Source organism: Drosophila miranda, chromosome 3, assembly GCF_003369915.1.
Source record: "Drosophila miranda strain MSH22 chromosome 3, D.miranda_PacBio2.1, whole genome shotgun sequence".
Taxonomy (NCBI): domain Eukaryota; kingdom Metazoa; phylum Arthropoda; class Insecta; order Diptera; family Drosophilidae; genus Drosophila; species Drosophila miranda.
Window position 1 is genome coordinate 16,871,313 of NC_046676.1, and position 16,192 is coordinate 16,887,504.

Sequence of the window (16,192 nt, forward strand, 5' to 3'; positions counted from 1 at the left end):
AATTATTAACTTAGTCGTGTTGCAAACCACAAATATCTAAGTGGTTGAATTGTATTTTAATAAATGGTTTTAATTTAGCATAAATGCGTTGTATTCCTAGAAAAACCCAGGAGGAGACCCGCAATAACAACGAACAACTTGGACATTACTACCCATTTAACATTAGCATTTGAGCTTCGCGCCTACAGAAATGAGGTTGATAACACTACATGTGTTGCGTAAAGCGTAAATTCATACATGTTGCGAAAGACATGTTGCAAAGATGTTGCTGAACAATGCTATCTTATATTAAAAAATTTTAAATTAAAATTAATTTAAAAATGTCTTATTGAACATGTATCCATGATATGCACTCGCGAACAGAACCGATATTGCACTGGAATCGTTTGAACAGGATAAATAAATACCTTCTATTTGGGCTGTCTGCCACTCCCAGGTTTTCGGTGTTTTATACCAGCTTCCAGAGCATTTGGGCCAAGGTTAGCCACTGGTGGGCACCTCTGAGTGGGCCCAACAAGACGCCAAACGTGTCTATGTGAGGGACTTGATAGCAGGACAAGATTTCATCCAAGCCCCACAAATCACACGCAATACGTGACCGTGCTATCGCAGAGCGGGCGGCTCCCATGGAGCTGGACGACGTGACCAGAAGCTGTCGAAGAGCAGGCATACAGAAAGAGCCGCTCTGCCAGCAAGTCGCTCTCTTAAAGACAGAGAGTCTCTCACAGCCAGTTCGGCTTTATGGGCATGGCTGTAAGTGCAACAAGTCGCAGTCGGCGTCAGCGGTTGCAGCGCCTATAATTACATGTAGTTTATTTTTAGCTCCACAATCTACGCGAGGCTGCAACAACGGGGCAACTGCAGCCACTCGTGTAGACTGGCAAGCGGCCAAATGCAGCGCAACGACACAAAAACAGCAATGCATAAAATGGGAAAATGGAGCCAGGTTTTTCATGCTGGCCATACCGGCTGCAGTCGCTTTGCTGCTGCCGCTTCTGCTGTTGTTGCCATGAGGTGAGCCGTAACAGAGATATTGTTGCTGGCCCGATCTGGCCCGATCCGGTCTCTGCTGGCCAAACGGTTTGTTTGCTTTCCCGTGTTTACCTTATGCAATGCTCAAGAGTTTTCAATATTTTGTTGCCAGACAAACAAAAACTTGAAGACTCTGCAACTGCAAATTGACAAAGTTGTAAAATCTACTATTTCACTCTTCATATGCACATATGTACGTACTTTTTATGTACTTAAATAAATATATATAGTAAGTCTAAGTAAATGTGGAGTTGTTGTGGTATCTTTAATTTTTAGGAACACGTCTTGGAGTGAAGTCAATGAAGACTGAGATACATTCCAGACCGATCCGACAATGCCCACCCGTACCGCCCATAGAACGTGCAGTTTTTACTAGTTGTTTTATTCCCGTGTACCTCGTCAGGACAAAGCAAAGGATCCGATGTACCTTTTGTATGGATGGATGGATGGATGGGTTGGGAAATTTATGGGGATCAACTGCGCTTTAACCTACTTTCTGATTCCGTTAGCCTTGGGAGCGAATCCCTGTCACCTCGCTGGGCTTAAGCTTAAGGTAAACTCCAATTTGCTCTGCCGCACACACACACACACACACACACACAACGGGTATACATATTGCAGGCATCGCTCTTGTATGCAGATGTGTTTCGTGCTCTCATCCCGTCTGACATATGTATGTATGTATGTTGTTTGAACTGTTTTCGATTTTTTTTTTTGCCGAACGAACGAACGTCTTTTGCCGTAATTTTTGTATTCCGTCTTCCCACATCCCCATGCAGGCGACATGGCTGCGTTCTTTTTCCTTACTTTGCTGCCGCTCGTCACCCCGTCACCGACTCTCGACTCTCGACTCTCGACTTGACTCGTTTCAAAATTGGGTTACAGACCCCAGAAAAGACCCCAAAAACAGAAGAGAGCGCACGCAGGAAAAAATACAGAAACAAAACAGAATGCAAAAATCCGTTTGACGCCCGTAAGCTCCATGAGTCACAGTTGTTGTTGCACTGATTGCTGATGCTTGAAGTTGCTGGGTGGGGGCGGGTGGCTGGTTGCTGGTGGCGGGGGAGAACACTATTTTCGTGCTCAAGATTTCGATTTCTCTTTTGCTTAGCAGCTTCCTTGGCTTGGCTCGTGCCTGCCCTGTCTGTCTGATTGTCGCTGTCTCTGTCTCTGCCTACCTCCGTCTGCTTCGTTGGATTATTTGCGGCGTTACAGTTGTTACGAGCTTTTTTTTTGTTGTTAGGAAGAAGTAATTTAAGAGCACGCCCCATGCCAAGTCAAAGAGTTTTAAGTTTCGTTTTCGTGAGAGCAGAGACCAGATCAGATCGATCGTATTGCTCCCTCGTTGGCGTCAAGGTGTGTTTGTATAAGGTGAGGCATTCTGAACGGCGCTCTCCTAACAGTGACCAATTCGAATTAATTTGCGCTTAAGACTTCGATACACTGCACTGCATTCTTATCTTTCAATTGTAATTTAATTTTCCCTATTCTATTTGCCTGTACATACATACAGCCTGTTCTTAACCGACTGTATTCATTCGAAGAGAGAGAAAGGCAAACAAAACGGTCACCTTCTTTTCATGCACCTTGCGTTGATCGTCGTCGTTTAGGCGAGGTAGTCGCGTCTGCGCCAAGCTGCGCTGCGCTCACAACGGTTCCATCATTCGACGCAGCAAGTTCAAGTGCACCCAGCAGCGTATCAGTTTTCGGCCCCCAGTCGTGTCGTTGTCGAGGGTGGCGCAGAGAGCCTGGCTCAGATTCAAAAAGTCCGCGCGAGTGAACGATCCACACCCCCAGTCCACTAAAATAGCCAGTGAATACTCGTGAATTTTTTTCCAGTAGCTATTATGCAACAAAACCCCCAGTGATTAAATCGTAACTGTGTTTTTGTGGCCCCGAGTGAAATCCAATACCAGAGCCAAAACCAAACGACGATCAACGGCACTTTAAAGCCGTATTTATACGAAACCTAACCGTAATAGCCGCGTCCCATCCCACACTATCGCTGCGAAAAACATGGCGTCTGCTGCTGCTGCGTCGTCCGTCTGCGCCAGCTGTTGCGCCGGCGCAGGCAGCCATCGGATTCTGCACATTTACAGCGCGTGGGCGTTGATCACGCTGCTGGCCGCCAGCGCTGCCATCGTCCAGAGCGCCGCGGTCTCCTTTGGTTAGTTGGAAGCGTGTCTGGGAAACGGCTTTAATTTTAATCGGGTCTCTATCTACCTCTATGTACATACATACATATATCTCTTCATCGCTTCATCTCTCTTTTTCCCCACCTTCTTCATTGTGTGCAAATGTGCGAAGAAATTACTGGCAAAAGGAAGCAAAGCAGCACGAACACAACATTTCTGCAGCTCAAATTGGCCATTGAGGCTCCTCTCTGAAGTGCCCTTATTTTTTGAGGTGTCGAATCGGGGAAGTCCCCGCACATAGACGCCTTTGGGAGACTTTTATTTCAGCGATGAGTTCTCCCGTCCACCGTCCACCGTATCCCGTCTCCCTTCTAATGCGCTGCGAACCACTGTCATTTGTTGTGTGTGTTTTAATTTTGTCGCCCATTATTTTTTGCCGTTTCTGTCTCGCAAACCGGTTGCCGCCTGGGCCTGGGCCTGGGCCTGGTCCCACTCGATCTCGATCTTAACCGCAATTGACCGAGCCGTGCACATGGTTTTGTGTATTGTTTTGGCTCAATCTGTTGTTGGTTTGGCTTGGCATTTGGCAGAGCGCCTCCAGCCCTAGCCGTCCGTCTGATAAGCCTGCAATCTTCCAGTGTTCGATTGGGCCGTGAAGCATGGCTGCCCCTAGGCCGCGATGAGACAGAGAGAGAAATAGGGAAAAAAACACGCGGAAGCATTGCGGCATGAAATCAAGAAAAAACAACGAATACAAATACGAGTAATACGGATAAAAGAAAATAAATTTTGTTTGTGAAACTTGAAACAGAAAAACTGAAAAACAGAAAAACAGAAAACGCAACTCGAACCGCGAGACAAGCTCGAGCGCGACCTCATTGTCATTGAAATACAGTTATGGGATGGAAGAACAAAGACACAGAATGGCGAGCTACACAGCACTACAAAGCTCGGATCTACAGATCCACAGATCTACAGATCTGCACTGTTGCAACGTTAACCCTGGGACAGTGCTTAAGCGCGTTCCGTTGAACTCTCCTCTCTGTCTCCCAGCGAGCAGAGATCCAAGAACGGAAACTAGCGAGAAAGTGGGCAGCATTCGAATCGGAATCTTGATCTGCTAGATGGTGTTTACGCTTGAGATACACTAGATTTTTTGGCAAGCACAATAAACCCCCACCCAGCGACAAGAAGCTTTATTTAAACCTCTATAAACATTCATATATACAGATGTATGTACATATGTACATATGTTTTTACATATGACTCGTTTATATACTCACGTATGCAAACTGGTTTCCAGCTTCGTGTAGTTATATGTAGATGTTTTTGTTGTTGTTGTTTTGAATATCAAATAGAATTAACATATGTTGCCAGCAGCCAGCCATGTGTAGATGTTCTGTTTCCCCCAAGTCAAGTTTTTCATTTTATTTCAGTTGTTTCGTGCTGTGGTGGCCGAAAGCTCTTTGCTATGCAACTGGATGTCATCTGGGTTCAATTTTGTGGGTTTCCCAATCTACAATCTCCAATATCATGGCCCCCCCCCCCCCCCCCCCCCCCCCTCCGACCCCTGGCTTTTCCCATTCAAATTGGAATTCAAAGTTGTTCAGGCAAAAAGAGAGACATACCCAAAGACAAAGATAAAGATAAAGATGGGCAAACGGCAAATCGGTTAATTAAAATGCAAATTGTACAGAAAAGGTGCCACTTTGAGCCATTTTACTTGGTTTTTCTCTACTCTATCCATTCCAATAATTCCCTTGCTTCTTGTTATCCAAGTGGCAAAATGGCTGCTTTGATTTACGTTTGCGGCCATTAGAAGGCATGTTCGACCGGCTTCTCCACTGAATGCTTGGCCAGCTAAGCAGCACCGGTTGCCGTTAGCTCGACAGTTGTGCTGCATGCAACAGCTCAGCAACAGCAACAGCAACAGCAACAGCAACAGTGGCAGTAGCAACAACAAATGCCAAGTTCTGTGCCTCTAAAGTTTTCTCGATTCTTGTTTGTTGTACAATTTATTTATTTGGTCGTTCTTTTGCTGAGCAAACAGACAAATGACAACGACAACGACAACAAAGACAACAACGACAGCGGCAACAGCAACACTAACAAGAGCAACAACATGATGACACATTCGCTTGACCTATTAGGAAAATTGGCCAACGGGAAATGTGGCGCACTGTCCGAAGCCAAGACCCGGGTCCAGAAGCGAGCTTGGGCAGAGAGGTGGGAGGGGCTGTGGTCCGGCGGCAGCGGAGAAAGGTGCGAGGGCAGAGATGAGGCAGCAAAAGAGACAGAGGGACAAGCACTTAACCCTTGCCATTCTGACTTTGATAGTTGACCCAATTTTTTCAGCTTTACAAAATACAAAAAAAAAATATATGCCAGACGGAATAAATTTTACCAGAAGAGACGAACGTCGTATGCCCTATAAAGGCAAATTAGGTGTTCTAGGTATGGGACTGAAACTGAAAGAAATTCTGGCCAACAGAAGTACATCAAAATTGAAGAAAGGATAAGATCGAACAGATCGAAGGAGACAAAACATATGGAATGATGGACAATCGTTAACTGGAACTATCCGGAACCTTTACAATCGGAAACCAATTCCAGCTGTTTGAGTGCTTTCCCTCCTCGATTCTGATGGAAAGTTTTTGATAACCCGGCCTGCCCACCCCCGAGGAAGAAGAGTATTACGAACTGCACTTGTGGAATGAATGTTTTTGTTTGTTTCTGTTTGTGCGTCGAGTGGCATTCCAATTCCCACTGTGAATGTGTGCGCCGGTGTGTGTCTGTGTGGGCCAGAGTTGTGTAATTTTTAACAACAACTTTTTTCGAGTGTCTCTCCATCGTCCGCCCACTGCACTGCACTGCACTGCACTGCAGAGCCCTCTTCCCGTCCCGTTTTTTTGCCTTCTGTAGCCAGCCAGGCGTAATTATGATGAGTGAGCGGAGGATCCAGCATCCAGCATCCAGCATCCAGCATCCATCCAGCATGCAACACGCGTCCGCATCGCGTGGCAGCCACAGAATTTATTATGCCCAGTTGCCACTCGACAAAAAAACACAGCCTCAAACGCTTGACAATCTCTGCACGAGCAAGTCGCAGTTTGCTCTCGGCCAAGTTCCCTTTTTTGTGTCTAAATCTGGATCTGAATCCGAATCCGAATCTAAACAACAACTGGAAACTGGCCCACTCCAGAGCCACGTACATACATATATGAGTACATCAACTTACTACGCATTTGAATGCGCCCTTTTCAAATGGAAGTGGCTGCTGCTTGACCTACACACAAATAATCGCCAGCACATTGCTACCCATACCCACTGGCCAAAGATACACAACTGGCAGCAGATACAATGTATCTTTTTGGGCGTACAACCATTTTCTGTAAATTGTTTTCCATACGAGTACGAGTGCGAGTATCTGTATCTGTATCTCCATCGTCTCTTACCTGACCTTGCCCAAAACGTAGTGCCGAGCTTTTTGCCTTGTTGGCTCTAACTCTGGGCATGGCTTGGCCAAGTTCAAAGATACTTATCAGCCGGTGCTCTGACTCTGACTTTCCCTAGAAAAGCATTCATAGTATTCATTCATTCATTCATTCGGCTTTCTGCTTTCCCAAAAAACTATTCGGTTCTGCTCTGAAAACGTGGACAAATTATTAACGGCATATTTTGTGGAAAATCTGAGTGAAACCTATAGTTTATGTCCCTTTCCTCGCTTGCTGCTTGGCTGTAAACGGATATCTGTATAAACAGTGCTCCCCGAATGCCCAATCCATTCACCAGTTCCATTCCACATTAACCCTAATGCTTCGCTTCTGCCCATCTGTGGCCGGCAGCAACCCAAGCACGGAACCAGCAACATTAATTTAACTTGTAAACTCATCCACATACTCGTGCACTAGATATATGGGTTGTGCGAGTGCGTGTGCTTTTAACCCAATTAGCAGGGGCGCTCAGTGGCATTAGATTGAATTTTACAGCTCTCTGTTAGTCGTCAAACAAACATTAATCATTACTTAACTGTATGCTATGCCAGACTTGTTGTTCGTTCTGCGCTGTTAATGGCATCTGGGCTCTACAACAATTGCGTCTAATTGTGCGGCCATAGCTGAGTGCCACAAAGCGTTTGCCTTTGCCTCTGAATGATGGATGGAATGATGAGAATAGCTAACTAAAAGGTGATCGATGTAGGAAAGATCAAAGTACTATCAAAAAGATACACCTATTCAATGGATCTTTGCTTTTCATTCCATTGTCGAGTGCTGTTACAATTTCTCCCATACAAGAACGAAGCAATTTCCCTATTAAATACGTGTACATACCTATGTGTGCCTACATTCCTGATCAGCATCTGTTGATATCTGCGGAATGACTCCCCCCCAAGCACTTGTCAATCTTTAGCGCAACAATTAGCCTGTAGAACTGTGCAAATACTATAATTAACGACACGCTGATGACAGTTTGGAGTGCTTTTTCGGGTTTCTCGCTCAAAGGCTGATTGAAAGCCCCGCACGTGCAGGGCAGGGCCACCACTTGACTATTAATGTCAAGTTCGGAATGGGAATTAGCTGGGAAATTGCACACTCAGACACCGGCGGGCGGTGGGCCGGTGGGCCGGTGGATGCAGCAATTTCCACGGGCAGACGCAGATACTTGCACTCGTACTCGAGCTCCCTGCCAATGGTTTTAAATGGTTCGCAATACTCGAATGCCGGGCGGCAGTGTGTGGCGCAATTGCCCGGCAACGAGGCGAGTCAACAGTAAACAATAAGGCTGTTGCAGCAACAGCAAAAGCAGTAATAATATAATAATAACGAATGTGGTGCAGTCAGTGACCCAGAATATGTACACATATGTATGTATGCATACATACAGAGATGTCTGTATTCAGAGTAGTTTTCCTACACGAATCGAGAGATATTTCGCGTTTATCACAAGCCCCAACCATATCCACTATCCACTGTATTTCTGTATTATTAATTGTGGTATTTAGTATGCGTAGAGTGTGTGTGTGTATCTGTGTGAATCTTTAACCTTTGTGTCGCAAAGTTCGAATACGAGTGCAAAATAATTGAACAGGGGAGGCGAACACTATGCTCCGTGCCTGCCCTGGGCCTCCAGTAGGTAGGCAAGGCAGTTATTCAATTAGTGCACGAGTGGAATCCATTCAAATTAATTGAATTTTAGTTTCGTCAAACAGAAACATGTTCGTACGTGAATGAGAGCATGATAAACACATCTTTCACCACAATTCATTTTCATTTCTATTTTCAATTCACACAAAATTTCTATTTTCGGACTTGTCACATGGAGTGGAGTTTTTATTTGATTTATTTTGGTTTTATTTGGGTTTTATTTTGGCCAACCTGCGAGTTATTTATTGATTTTCGGCAGCTCGCGGATGATGTCTGCATTCGAAGCGGTTTTTTTTCGCTTTCGTTATGCTGTTGCATGCAAATGAAAACAGTTTGTGGGCCCGACAGTCCCCCTCCATTCCATTCCATTCCATTCCGACCCTGCATATGTATGCACCATCCATCCATACATACATACATATATCGTGATATATGCTCTAGGAATTAACAGTCTGTTGCAAATTCGCGCTCAAGGCGTCTCTTCTATTTACCAAACAAAAGAGACTCATCCCACGCCTCTCTCCCTCTTCGTTTCAGGGGATCTGCTATCGCATCCGACATTCAAGCCGCTGTGCAGCGCCCAGCAGGAGCACTTCATCGAGAGCGATGGCAAGGAGTCCAGCCTCATCATCGAACTGAAGCCGGGCTCCTATGGCGCCGAGCACCCCTCCTGCTCCCGCATACTGAGTGCCCCGCCCAACTACGGCTTCATAGTGCGCCTCATTCTGCCCAAGCTACGGCACACTCAGCCGGACGGCGTCGCCCCATCGTCGAGCATCATGCCCGCGGCCAGCAGCACAGCCAAGCCACGGCGGACACCCAAGACAGGTGGCCTGACGGAAATGTCCGCGTCCACGCCGACCGCGGACCGCCTCAACACAACGAAGGCCATGACGACACCCCGGGTGGGACGTACCTGTCCCCTGAACATCGTAAGTAAACGCACCCGAGTCCCAACCCCAGCCATCACCCATCACCCATCCACCATTCAGAGGTGATTAGTGCGCGATTGCCATTTTCTGCACCTTCCGCTTTGACTATTCGATGTTCTCTCGCTGATCTCGTTGCCCTGTCTCTTCCACTTGGGTGCGCATGCGCCGCCAGGGCCATCAGTGGTTAAGTGTGAGAATCATCAAAATCATTCCTCTCTCTTTCGCGACGACATTGAACTCTAGAAGAATTCGTTTTGAAGGGCTCTCTTAATGGACAGTCTTAGACCAATTCAAATTTATTCCACGAAACCTTCAAATGTGCTCCCAAATGATTACCAATTCTTGATGCCTTTAACGTACAGGGAGTATCTCTTTCCACTCGGCATGTGCATCGACAGCGAATGACATAATAAATCGGAATTTCAAATGATTTCATCGGAATGATGTTTTGACTTATTCCATGAAACATAAAAGTGGATTTCCAAGCGATTACCAATCCCAATCGCCATTGTCAAATAGATTAAGTTGTTGATATCATTAAATATTGAATACATATGGAACAACTACTGTACTGGGAAACCTCCCATTGATTTTGTTACTTTTTTGTGGCTTTCCGATGGGACAGCTTGACATCCATCTGAAATTGTCTCCAATTACTGGCAGCCTCTCACGCGAGGCAAGCTACGAGTAAAACCACTTGCTGGAACGAACAGTAATTCGTCGACAAATCGTTGAGATCGTCAAGGTGTTGTCGATTATGACTTATGGGACTTTCCATTAAAGTCTGTCACCCTTTGGTCTTGGCCCGTGTTCAGCCAGTGGGAAATGTTTCACTTTCTGCAAAGCCAAAAGTTGAAACAGAATCTGAAACAGAACCAGCACCAGCACCAGAGACAGAGACATACCCAGGCCAGAGTTGGGGATCTCACCCACATGAGCTGTATTTGCATAAGCGCGCCAATTTCAACCATTTTGTCAGGGCTTTTTCGTATTTGAAACACGTTTGTCTCATTTGGCCAGAGCGGAGCCCGGCAGAAACACTTTCAGACCCCTAGCCATAAATCCGCCGACTCCAACTGCCTGGCTGGCTGACTGACTGACTGACAAGCCTGGCCATAAAAACAAACTATGCTGTGCTGCCAACTGCTGGGCTGTGGTGGGGCTGGGGGTGTGTCGATTTTGCATTTCCAGTAGAGATATCTTCTTTGTTCTGTCAGAGTCGCCCCCTCCCCAAAGTGCAAATGATGATGCGTCGCATAACTGCGGCACTATCTTTCCAATGAACAGGCTAGAAAATCGAGTGCATGCCCAAGTCTATAGTAGACATTTCTTCGGAACAGGTTTAATTGCTGTTTACTGCAATTGCCAAGCTGTTTCACAGTTATTGAACCTGCCAGAAGCCAGAAAGCCAGCCCAGTCGTAGCTTCCACATCTCTTTGTTTGCGGCATTCCCTGCGGCATTCGTATCACTCCGATTCGATTGTTGGCTCTGCACGTGACGCCACTGCGGAGACACGGAGACACGGACACAGCGCCACCGCCAGAAGCAGATATCATATAAATGGATGTATTTTTATACGATTCAGACGATTCTCAGGCATTTCGTAGATCTCGTATATACAAACATAGATGTATGTGTATGTATCTGGCGGAGGTTTAACAGCTTTTTGTTTTGTATTTTTCCAGCGCAAATATTTAATTTTGCATTATGTGTGTAAGCGCGTGTGTGCCTGCCTCCGAGGGGGAATCGCAGTTTAGATCGATCGCATCGCGGATCGTTTTGCGGGATTTAACAATTCCTATCACGTCAGCTTCTGGGGACGGTGTCCGTGTGGGCGGGGATCGTGTAAACTGTTAGTTCGCACGTTCGCGGCAAATATTCGGTACGCCATTAGGAGATACTCATGCGCATTTGGGCCACGCTTTTAGCCAGATCGCAATAATTGGATAATTCTATTTGCCTCCACAGTTCAGCTCGCTGGATCCCCACACGGCCCAGTGGCGCGTCGACCCCTGCCAGCTGGAGGACACCGCCTCGGAGATGGAGGATCCCGTGCGCCTCTTTCACGGCCGGGTGAGGATCGTGTGGGAGCACGGCCTGCACGCGCTGCGGTCGAAGCTGATGGTCACAGTGCTGGGCAAGGGAGAGCAGTGCAAGGATGCCAGCAAGCATCAGTGCCTGAGGATCGGGTGAGTTTTTGGACAAAGAGAAGACTCTTCAGCCCGATCAAAGTGTAGCAACTTTTGGGCATGTATCCTTTCCAGGGACGAGCCCATCCTGTGCATCTCCAAGGAGCTGGCCTGTGACGGCATCCGCCACTGTCCCTACAGCAACGAGTACGACAGCGATGAGGACTACGAGATGTGCCTCAAGCAGCGCCGACCTGGTGCCGGCAATCTGCCCGCGGGCCTGGAGTCGGACCTTTTCGAGCAGTTCGCCCTGGAAGTGTTCCGCAATCTGTTTGCCTACGACGCCCCAATGGCGCCCGAGGATCTGCCCCTCAACGGATCTGTAGGCCTGGACAACTCAACGGCAACCACATCCACGACAACGCTGAGAAAAGTCCACACCAAAGATATGAAGAAGCCGGGAGGCGATGGCTCCCCCAACTCCATAGGCCCCAACGTTGTGGAGGGGCAGGGAAAGTCCGAAAACGATACAACGGAGTTGGGCGCGGGTGCGGGTGGGGGAACAGGAGCCGGCAGTGGCTTCACCCGCCGCAACTCGACTCGAACTGGCCTCCACTCGGACCTTTCCAAATACGGGCCCTGGGGATACCTGATGCTCGGCATGCTCCTCTGCGGCGGTGCCCTGCTCATCTGCGGCCTCTGGGGTACGTTCAATTGCACCATTTTCTAGTCCAAGTAAGACACAGTCCGTTCTCCGCTCCCCATTTTCCATCCATTCAGCCTGTGTCATTAGGAACTGCACCACACCTCTCATATTCCACTCTTTTGCGATCCCCCACACTGAATCCATCCTTTCTTTTGCAGCCTCCGCATCTCAGCACGCGGTCAACAATGAGAGGGAGGCGGCGCTGGCCGCTGCCAACGGCGGAGGTGGAGGCGGTGGCCTGGATCAGCTGAACGCCGCATCGCCACCCAACTACGAGGAGCTCGACCCGCCGCCGGCCTACTCGGTGCTCTTTCCCAACCAGAAGGCTGCCAGCAGCACTACGCTAGACCTGGATGCGGGAGCGGCTAGCACCAGCCACACAACAACAACAACAACCACAACAGCAGCAGCAGCAGTGGCATCGGCGACGACTGCTCTAACTGGTGCATCACCAGGCGATCCCCAGCAGCAGCAGCAGCAACAGCAGGAGGAACAGCCAACGAACTAGATCGTAAGCCTGACAAGAAGGTGTCGCACCTGGAATAACCATAGATTAGGTACCCAACATCTCTCTGACTGACTCTGATGCAATTAGCTTAAAACCAATTTAGTGATAGATCTAAGTGTAACCTCGATGTTGAATGTTTGACTATGCTAACCACTCCAACCGTCCTGCATCCGAACCGCGTCTGTCCCAGGCCCCAAAGGCAGTTGACAGACCCATTAGAATCAAAGACCAATAATCGAAGACATATGTATGTAATTGTAAAGCTGCCGCAGCAGCAGCCACTGACGAATCGCTTGACTTTTGTATTTCTGTTAATTTAAAATTTAATGTGATATAAATTTAAAACTCAATAAAGAAAGAAATGTGTTTAAGTAGTTTTACGGTCCAAAAAAAGGGTACGGCACGGTATTGCATTGTTTTATTGGACTTTCCATCAGGTTATATTTCTGGATATTTTCCTGTGACATTTGAAGGGAGATTTCTTCCGATAAATATGGGTTCTATAAGAATTGTATGATATAGTTAGTAGTATTGCTATAACATAAATGAGCGAACAGAATGAGTTGATATGAGTTACACATCGGACAAACAGCAATATTTGTATATATATGTATATATCTATCAGCAAAATCAGCATAGATCGGCTAATAGCCTATTTGGGGTTCACACATGGCCATCGGAACATTTGCTCGGCACTGTAAATCCATTTTGTGGCAGCTGTCAGAAAGTAAAAAGACCACATAGCTCGATCATTGATTTCACAGAAGAGGGTCGAAGGAAAAACGCACCCCATTTGGTGCCCACCAGCACCGGGCAGCCCCCATGCTCGGTTCTTGGGTCACCTTGGAGACTGCTATTCATGTTGTAAAAGACCACAGCACTGCCCTTCATGGGGCTGCGGAAAATACCCAGACGTGGAAACACCGTTTTGCCACCCTGTTCGACATCGTTCAACTGCAGGACAATGATGGCGACTATTCAGATGCTCAGCTCCTAAATCGATATACTCACATAGAAGAGAACTGTTGCTATCCTGTCGCCACGTTGAATATATTCGGAATACTGCAAATCCATTATTAGGGCCAAAGCCAACCCCATCTAATAAACAAATGCTCACTTGGGGTCCAAAGTAGTCAGAATGTGTCAAGTACTGTGCGGCAGTGGCGTAGTTGAGAACCAGCAATTCATCAGAAGATCCATCTGCAAGCACTTCGAAACCGGTCATGTGCATCACACGGCGATTGACCTTTGTCACGGCCCTGTATTGGTGGTCGGTTTGAAAGGCGCTCATGGAGGTGCGACCAGTGTTCTTACTGTCCTCGTCCGAGTAAGTGTAGACTTTGCTGCGCTCCATATCTGGGAAAGCATTGTCCTTGAGTTCCTCAATCTCGCTGTCATAGATCACATCGTGATACATGGCTATGTACGGGTCCTGGCTGAGGGGCTCCACTTTGAAGGGGGCCAGCCGCAGAAGAGGATGAGTGTGGAAATCGTAGTGGCAGCTCAGACCTTCGGGCGGGTCGAAGAGCCCGCGGCAACCCCTGACATAGTGCTCAAAATTTATCATCTTTAACTGCCTTGTTCCTTGTGTCGGCTTAAGATCTCCTCTCTCCAAGAGCTCCAATTGGCGAAGGATGCTCTGGTCGTCGATTCCAAGGGTCGAAACCCGTTGCAGCACTGTTAAAGCGAGCTCCTTCTTGTCTGCAAAGACGTTGTCAGTGGACGGATGGATCTACAGGTCGATCCCGACTCCTTACTCATGTTCAAAAGGTTTCTGGCATAGAGCTGCAGAACAAGAGCCCAACTGTAGCCCAACACCCGGTTGATATCATCATTGTCGGAGGTCAGCGCGATGGCCTCAAACCAAGCTTCGGCCAGGTCAAAGTATCTCCGCTCAAAGCCATGTCGGGCTAGAGCAAAACAGTCCATTGCACCGAATCTTTTCGATCTGAAATGGAAAACTTGTCAATGATTCAATCGCAACAGAATTGAGTTTCCCTATGGATTCACTTGTATTGCTTTCCATTGATCAGACCACGGGAAAAGTCACCGACGGACAACCCATAGACATCGATCAGGATATATATAGCTTTGCAGGCCTCCATAAAATCGACCTTAGAGGGTAAATACGGTCGTAGTTCCTGCGCGTGTTTCTGCCACGCTGAAATATCAAGAAGCGAGAATCACTTCAGCACTTTTCGCATCGTAATCCATGCCATTCCGACCTGAGGCCACCTCTTTTCGCATAAATCGCAGCCACTGAGGCCAATCCAAGTGCAGATGTCGCAGAAGGGAAAACTGCTTGATGCCGCTGAATACTCGGCCCACGCGGCTCTCCTCCATCTGTTGCACTTCCATGTCCATCTGTTCTATGGCGCTGAAAAACCGCAAGCTCAGCAGCGACCAAGTTAGCTCATTTCACTCACAGCTCCACTTTATCCAAAGTTCGTTGCAGCTCCCCTGCATACACTTGCAGATCGACGACCAGGAACTTCTTCAATCCCAGCAAATTAATCATATCGCTGTTGGAATATGTATAGCCGTCGTGGTAGTATACCTGGTTTGATTCCCCTCTGGCCATTATAGCAATAGACAATGAAAATATAGACAAAATGAGCGTTCTCATCTTAGGAGCACCTGGCGCGAATATGAATTTGGAAATACATTTTCCGTTTTAGATTCTGATTTTTCCTAACCATGACTGTAACTAATGGATTGATATGCATAATGAATCAGTTTGAAGATCAGTTTTCCTACTGAAATGCTCTATATACGCCCTATCCATTTCTAGACTTATTAGTTTATTGCAGTTTAATGGACAAATCGACACTACATCTGGCGTCCGAAGTGGATCCGATGACCAGGAAACTACAATCTTTATTTGACGGTAGGATGGCTCTCGCATATCCTGATGGCCATAGCCTCTAATGATCTTGAAATGTGTGTTGTTTTAGATTGGTTCCATTGAGAAGGGAGCGGGGATACTTATGTGGGTAGTGCTGGTCCCGGCCAAGTGTCCCATCCTAGGATTTCCTGGATTGCCAGGTAGGTGTTTCCAATCCAATCTGTTGTATATGCCATAGAAGCTGCCGCTTAATGTGATATACGAATATAGCGATGTAAATAACGGCATTACCGGAGACGAGCTCAAATAGCACTTCTACATTTTTTTACATGCAGCTTAAAACCAAATTCCACCCAAAAATATGCTATAAAAGCTTGAGAAACTTACTAAATGCCATGTAAGGAACTGAAACAGATTGCGATTTATAGATCTGAAATGCATACCTTACACAAGACGTCTTTCTGGTGTGGAAACGTGTGAAATACGGCCAAGAAAACCGTGCATCTTTTTTTCCCACCATGAAGTCTAAGTTCTTCAAAAAATATACATAGCAGACCTCATGATCACATACGCTGTAATGGAAGACTTTTGTGAAATTTGTTCGTTTTGGCTGTACATGGACTTGCATTGAAGCAAAATAAAATCATATATCCATCGGTTCAGCAACCGATATTAGAGATATTAATCGTTTCAATCGCTAGCGGTTTCGGTCAAAGTTAAATATCTCCATAATTTCTATTTCTAGTTAGATTAAGTTAAT

General features: G+C 46.8%; 3 protein-coding genes and 1 long non-coding RNA gene across 5 annotated transcripts; 3 read left to right on the forward strand and 1 right to left on the reverse strand.

Moving 5' to 3' along the window:
* Positions 1-347: 347 nt before the first annotated feature.
* On the forward strand, positions 348-1,276 carry LOC108160466. The gene is made up of 2 exons (XM_017294483.2): positions 348-753; positions 823-1,276. Exons 1-2 carry the CDS (start codon positions 627-629, stop codon positions 1,011-1,013), a joined length of 318 nt encoding a protein of 105 aa, XP_017149972.1. The 5' UTR covers positions 348-626; the 3' UTR covers positions 1,014-1,276.
* Positions 1,277-2,668: 1,392 nt separating this feature from the next.
* Positions 2,669-12,958, forward strand: LOC108160464. The gene is made up of 5 exons (XM_017294478.2): positions 2,669-3,199; positions 8,849-9,243; positions 11,213-11,433; positions 11,509-12,077; positions 12,238-12,958. Exons 1-5 carry the CDS (start codon positions 3,049-3,051, stop codon positions 12,585-12,587), a joined length of 1,686 nt encoding a protein of 561 aa, XP_017149967.1. The 5' UTR covers positions 2,669-3,048; the 3' UTR covers positions 12,588-12,958.
* On the reverse strand, positions 12,949-15,229 carry LOC108160465 (prolyl 4-hydroxylase subunit alpha-1-like). 2 transcript variants are annotated; one of them, XM_017294480.2, is made up of 8 exons: positions 15,014-15,229; positions 14,813-14,964; positions 14,598-14,748; positions 14,345-14,535; positions 13,705-14,288; positions 13,599-13,649; positions 13,376-13,541; positions 13,000-13,304 (listed from the first exon to the last, which is right to left on the reverse strand). In XM_017294480.2, the coding sequence occupies exons 1-8, from the start codon at positions 15,211-15,213 to the stop codon at positions 13,240-13,242; spliced, it is 1,560 nt and encodes a 519-aa protein (XP_017149969.1). In that variant the 5' UTR covers positions 15,214-15,229; the 3' UTR covers positions 13,000-13,239. The 2 variants fall into 2 exon arrangements, with proteins under 2 accessions (XP_017149970.1, XP_017149969.1); XM_017294481.2 differs by lacking the exon at positions 13,376-13,541 and having other exon boundaries at positions 12,949-13,087.
* A 173-nt stretch (positions 15,230-15,402) lies between these two features.
* LOC108160055 lies at positions 15,403-16,122 on the forward strand. The gene is made up of 3 exons (XR_001775384.2): positions 15,403-15,474; positions 15,542-15,632; positions 15,768-16,122. It is a non-coding gene; the product is annotated as an uncharacterized LOC108160055 (long non-coding RNA).
* The last annotated feature ends 70 nt before the right edge of the window (positions 16,123-16,192 follow it).